The 6,000-nt window shown below is 48.9% G+C and overlaps 1 protein-coding gene across 1 annotated transcript; it reads left to right on the top strand.

Annotated features, from left to right (window-relative positions):
* The first annotated feature begins 734 nt into the window (after positions 1-734).
* On the top strand, positions 735-4,290 carry LOC117644939 (cytochrome P450 4C1-like). The gene is made up of 3 exons (XM_034384731.1): positions 735-1,242; positions 1,789-2,354; positions 3,294-4,290. Exons 1-3 carry the CDS (start codon positions 751-753, stop codon positions 3,754-3,756), a joined length of 1,521 nt encoding a protein of 506 aa, XP_034240622.1. The 5' UTR covers positions 735-750; the 3' UTR covers positions 3,757-4,290.
* The last annotated feature ends 1,710 nt before the right edge of the window (positions 4,291-6,000 follow it).

The raw sequence follows: 6,000 nt of genomic DNA, 5'->3' as shown, positions 1-6,000 counted from the left end.
GCCCCGTGAGTGCGAGAGAGACAGAGCGACGAAAGCAGTGCTCGGAATCAGCCTGCTGCGTGGCACTACTGTGATAAACATCTCTGCGGCATCCCCTCGCGCCCCGGTGCCCGAGGCAGTCTAAACACGCCCGCCGCGCCCTCGCGTCGCCTCGGGGTCATTCCATCACCTGCTCTGCAGCCCGTCACTCTGCCGGACCGCGCACCGATTCTGACACCTTGACGAGGAGAGCATACTCTTACCTCAGTGAACAGACGTACACATTTAAAACAGTGCACAAGTGGGCCAGAAGACCGGTGGAGGCGGAAGCCCAGACGCGTTTTGAACTCCGGAGTAGCACAATGGGACTCGAACCGCACGTGTGACCCCACCAATGGATTGCCCTCCGAACGAGGAATCCATTGGTGGGGTCACACGTTCGGTTCGAGTCCCATTTAGCGACTCTGGAGCTCAAAACGCGTCCGGAGTTTCGGCCGCCTCCACCGGTCTTCCGGCCCGCACGTGCTTGAGCAGCCGAACAATCAATGATCCCGACACAATAATAGGCCTTTTTATAAAGCCTAGGCCCAGCCTTGAGTTCCCATACACTGCCTAGAGCCTGCCCAGCGGCCCGGCCCGGGCGTAGACAAAAAGGTCACCCCCCCTCCCCCCTCCTCCTCCTCCTCCAAGGCCGGCGGCCGCAGCACGTGGCCCCCGAAGAGGCGATACCGGTTGACCTCAGTCTCCGACGCGCGGCTGAAGAGAGCAGACATGGCCGCGCTGGCCGAGGCGGCGGCTCTGGCCGCGGTGTGCGTCGTCGTGGTGCTGCTGGCGCGCTTCCTCGGCAGCTACCTGCACTTCAGGAAGCTGGAGATGGCCATCCCCGGGCCGCCGTCGCTGTTCCTCCTCGGCAACGCGCTGGACTTCGTCTCCGTGACCCCCGACAACGTGATGCAGACCGTGCTGCGGAAGCTCGCCGGCCGGACGGAGATGAGTCGCTTCTCCATTTTGAACAACCTGATCGTGGCGGTGCAAGAGCCCGAGCAGATCGACGAGGTGGTGCGCTGCAAGAAGTTCGACGACAAGCCCAGCTTCTTCTACAGCTTCCTCCACATCGTCGCCAAGAAGGGCCTGGTGCAGCTCAACGGCCCCGAGTGGAAGGCGCACCGCCGGTGGCTGGAGCCGGGCTTCAACGTGCAGGTGCTGAACCGCTTCGTGGACATCTTCAGCGAGGAGGCCAAGGGCTACGTGGACCGCATCGAGGTAGGCGTAGGGATTTAAAGCCTCGTAATATTACCCGTAATATTGGTAAGTAATATTGTAACTTACCGTAAGGTACCCAAAGGCAAAAATTCCGGTAATTTTGGGTAATAAAAACATAGCAAAATGCACTTAAAACTAGTAATTTCGATCAAAAACGTCGAGTTTCTTCAATAATGATGCTCAAGTTAGACCTACTAATATCCCGCAAAGGTTTTTTGAACGATTTGAGCTGGTTGAAGCTTCTGACTACCTTCTGTCAAAATGACTTCACGAGGCAAGGGCACGACATGACCAGCTCTGTGACAACGCTTATTCTGGTTTTCGTACATTTTCTCCATCATAGATCATTGCAAAACCTCTTTCAAGTCAAAGTAGCAGAATATCAAGTAAATTGAGCTCTAAGATGGTTTATACCAAAGCTTCCCCTAAAAACTAAGCCTTTTTCAATATTACCAAAAATACCGCGTAATAATACGGTATAATACCAATCTTACCGTATCTTACGGTAAGGTTTTTTTTTTATCACCAGTATTTTTAAATCCCTAGGTAGGCGAGGACGTGGACGTTGTCAAGACGCTGATGAAGGTCAACGTGCGGAACGTCCTCCGCACCTCCATGGCGGCGGACACCTCCGACTTCGAAGACAGGGCCATGGACGCCTTCCAGTTCGTCGAGGTGTTCCTGCGCTCCGTCAACAAGCGCGCCTTCAACCCGGTCCTGTGGTCCGATCGAGTATTCAAACTGACGCCACTGGGCAGGAGAGTGAGCGCCACCAAGAAGGTCATCGACGACTACTGCAGCATTTTCATCACGAGGAAGCGCGCTGAAATCGAAAACCACAAGAACGACGCTGGCTTCGGGCGAGGGCGCAAGACGCTCATGGACATCATGCTGGACCCCGACACTGGGTCGCAGAAGCTCATGGAGGAGGACGCCATCACTGACGAGTTCATAACATTCAGTGGCGCCAACGTCGACACGACGGTCTCGACGCTCAGCTGGACGCTCAAGGTGCTGTCGCTGCTGCCCGACGTGCAGCAACGAGTGCACGCCGAACTGGACTCGGTGTTCGGGGACAGCGACAGAAGCGTCTCCGTCGAGGACCTGTCTGAGTAAGTGCTGACAAAAAAAGCTAACGTTGAAGTACATGATAAACATAAGGAGGCATCGACACCTTAACTGTCATGTGTCTTAAAGGGCTAACAATCCATTTTCCGGAATTCCATGTTTTGTTTTAAGCACCTATTTTCTAATAACTTAGGATTCATTTTGAAAACAATTTAAAACAAAACACTGAACGCCAAAGATTACTTAAGATAAGTGGTTTCAAATTTTAGCTTTTAGAGATTTAGTTGAATGTTGATAGTTGATGTCCTCTGGCTTCCAAAAAAAACCAGTGTGTTCTAATCAATGAATGGAAGTAGCAGTTTGAAGGAAGCTGCGAAGTTTACGAAAGTGAATGGTGACTGGCGAATGGTAAATTATGTTCAGTTTTAAAACAGTAATTTGAAACTGTTCACAAATTTTGGGAGTTCTTCTCTGGTTAATTTTCGACCAAAATTATAAGTCGAAAGTAGATTCTCGATAAATGTTCAGCCAAGGGCGTAAGCGTTGAGCAACAAATTGAGCATTTGCGACCATGCCGATTTTTGTGAGGCTAAAACTGTCCCCACAAATCGGTTCCCAGACGATTTCACTTCAAATTTTAGGAAAATATATGTGGCGGGCAACATTTGCTCACAATATGAAGCAAATCCCATTGTGAGAAAAAAGTACGGAAAAAGTACGGCACATGTTTGGTCAATAATTTGCCTGGAACGTCCGTACTTGCCAACTACGGAACGTTTCGTACTTTTTCCGTACCCATTTACATGGGTTCATGGAGCAAGTACGGTGCGTACGGTACTTTTCTCCATACCTCCGTACTATATTTTTCTGTACCATTTCCGTACAAAAGTACGGAATTTTTTACAGGGCCCTAGGGGTCGGTGTAACTGTATGCAAATTTAGAACAGATGACCCTGTAACCTTGACCTTCTTTTTCTTTTCAGGCTGCAGTACCTCAATCGCGTGATCAAGGAAGTGATGCGCATGTTCCCGACCATCCCCTTCGTCGCCCGTCACTGCCACAAGGAGACCACACTGTGCGGCCACACCATCCCAGCGAACACCATCATCGGCATAAGCATCTTCTCGGCGCACCGCGACCCCAGGCACTGGGACAGGCCCGAGCAGTTCGACCCGGACCGCTTCCTGCCCGAGCGCAGCAAGGACCGCCACCCCTGCGCCTACATGCCCTTCAGCATGGGGCCCAGGAAGTGCATCGGCGGCAGGTACGCCATGATGAACATGACCACCTTCCTCGCCACCGCGCTCAGGGACTTGGAGGTGCTGCCCGTCGGCGACCACAAGGACCTGCAGAGCCTCATCGACAACATGACCTTCGACATTTCGTCCCACCTCGTGGGCGGGACGCGAGTGAGGTTCCGCCGAAGAAGTGCCAAAGCCGCCTGAAGCCGCAACCAAAGTTAATTCAGGTTCGCACTTAGGCACTAATTAGTTTTTTGTGCATAGCTTTGTAGGAAATAGGGCACGCGTGAACGCGTGACAAGGTACGTAGGTGAATTCAGTGCCTTCCGATGAGTGAATGTTCCTAGCAACGCACGGGGTTAAAAAGGGGTGAAGTGTTTTCGGCCCTTATTAGGGTGTCTAAGTACGGGGTGAACAGGCTGTGGGGCTATATCAAGACGTTTCTGCAGGTCGGGATTTTCAGACAACAAACTCTAAAATATATGACTTTCCATCTCTGAATATTCGGACCATCTACACGTTCTGAATTTTCAGACCACCATAGGGCGCCTGGGAGGTAGGCAGCCCTTTTGACCTGGTGATGGTTGGGTTGCCTACCCCGTACGGCGCTGTAGGGTGCAAGGTAGCAGCGCGATGCCGCGGCCAGGTGGGGGCGGCCAAAATTCTAGACGCGTTTTGAGCTTAAGTCTCTAAATTGGACTCGAACTGAACATGTGACCGTGACCCCACCAATGGATTGCTCTCCGAACGATTAATCTATTGGACGGGTCACACGTTTGGTTTGAGTCCCATTTAGCGACTCTGGAGCTCAAAACGCGTCTGGAATTTTGGCCGCCTTCGCCGGTCTTCTGGCCCACTGTGCAACAGTCTTTTCCGTAGGACCGTACAGTCTTCTCCGTGGAGCTTACAGTTTTTCTGGAAGAGTGTATAGTCCTACGGATAATACTGTGAGCTCTTGCGGAGAATTACTGGAAGGTCCTACAGAGAATATTCAAAAGAGTGTTACGGAGAATCATCACCAGTTATTTACAAAATGTTACGTAGCTTTTTGTCAAGTTTAGCAGGTGGGGTGCAGGTCGCGCCCTCACTTCTCTAGCACACTTTTTGCGATCATCGCGGAGCAAGCGTGACGAAACCCGGTGTTAAGAGAGTTTGTAGAAGAGCAGGACAGCCTACTATTTGAGACAGTGGACAACTGTCATAACCATAAGGTGTTATTGGTACAAACATCGTGGAAGTGGGTCAAGTCATAGACGCGCTGGCAAGCATAATGCTGAACCGTGCGTATTTTCAAAAATTGAATTTGAATTGGACGGATCAAATAGTGGGACAAATGATTATGGATGTGTTCAACGGGTTAGAAATTACTTTTACAGTTAGTCTATCATTTGTATTATCGAGACTCAGGGCTAGATATATTTGTTTATGTGAATTCCTTCTCTAATTATTAATCGAATTGTTGCTCTGGAAAGTAGGTTACTCGGCGAGATGTGAACTCTTTATTTGTATAAATTATGATGTAACAGATGCGGGTGATTTTAAATGTCATTTCCTTTGTATACTTAATTGTTTTTGTTCAGCTGTCAACTCGCCGTTGCTGCCTGGTTATATTGATTTTTATAATAAAATTTATTGAAATGTTGAGATTGATATTTTTACATGTGTGGCGCCCATAAAAGTTGAATTTTCACATACCAACATGCTTAAGACTGGAGCTGCCGGGGAAAGGATGATCCAGGAAAACTAGGATTCGTTTTCACCGTGTGAGTGCTATAATTCATCATAAAAGCCGTAGCCCAGAATTAAAGTAACCCAACTCAAAAATGCAAACACGAGGAAAAACGCACAGCTGTAAGTGCTAAAAGACATGGTGTATCACCATCCATTGAGTGGAAAACATTTGCTGAGAGACGGGGTGATGGTCAAAAGAAAGAAGCAACTGTCAGTTCCATTTCACCTTTTTGATTTTTTTTTATACCTTTATCAGCACTGATAAAGATTAAACATTCACTCATTTTTCGCAGATAAAGTAATGCTCCTCAGTGCAAGGATGATCGTTCCATTGTAAGTTTTGTGCCATTATTTGTACACAGTGGTCCTCACTGCCATTTCCAGAATCTTTATAGCGATTAGGTTCTACTTCGTGCCAGTTACTGTAGATAATGGGATAGCCCGTCGCCATCCAGCTAAAGTGTACGGTCGTACGGAGTATAATGTAAGGTCCTACGGAGAATACTGACAATTGATAAGGGGGCTACGGAGAACTACGGCAGGCTGTAAACAGAATTTTCCGTAGCCTTTTGCCACAGTGTATTTAGAAACAATTGTTAAATACTGGTATTCGTATACCTCAATAAAGTCGGGAATCCAATACTCAATATCAAATATCGGCATAGCGCTGAGAACTTGAGAGATCTTTCTCCTCCGAGATTGATTAGTTTGCTACTC

This window comes from Thrips palmi, unplaced genomic scaffold (genome assembly GCF_012932325.1).
Source record: "Thrips palmi isolate BJ-2018 unplaced genomic scaffold, TpBJ-2018v1 HiC_scaffold_18, whole genome shotgun sequence".
Classification (NCBI taxonomy): domain Eukaryota; kingdom Metazoa; phylum Arthropoda; class Insecta; order Thysanoptera; family Thripidae; genus Thrips; species Thrips palmi.
The sequence above is the reverse complement of the archived record's forward strand: the minus strand, read 5'-3'. Positions and strand labels throughout refer to the sequence as shown.

What these genes read in the sequence shown, in the direction of transcription:
- LOC117644939 (XM_034384731.1), top strand. Translation starts at nt 751, where the DNA reads ATGGCCGCGCTGGCCGAGGCGGCGGCTCTGGCCGCGGTGTGCGTCGTC. An exon ending in GCTACGTGGACCGCATCGAG is followed by an intron (nt 1,243 to 1,788) that starts GTAGGCGTAGGG and finishes TTAAATCCCTAG; the next exon opens with GTAGGCGAGGACGTGGACGT. An exon ending in TCCGTCGAGGACCTGTCTGA is followed by an intron (nt 2,355 to 3,293) that starts GTAAGTGCTGAC and finishes TTTTCTTTTCAG; the next exon opens with GCTGCAGTACCTCAATCGCG.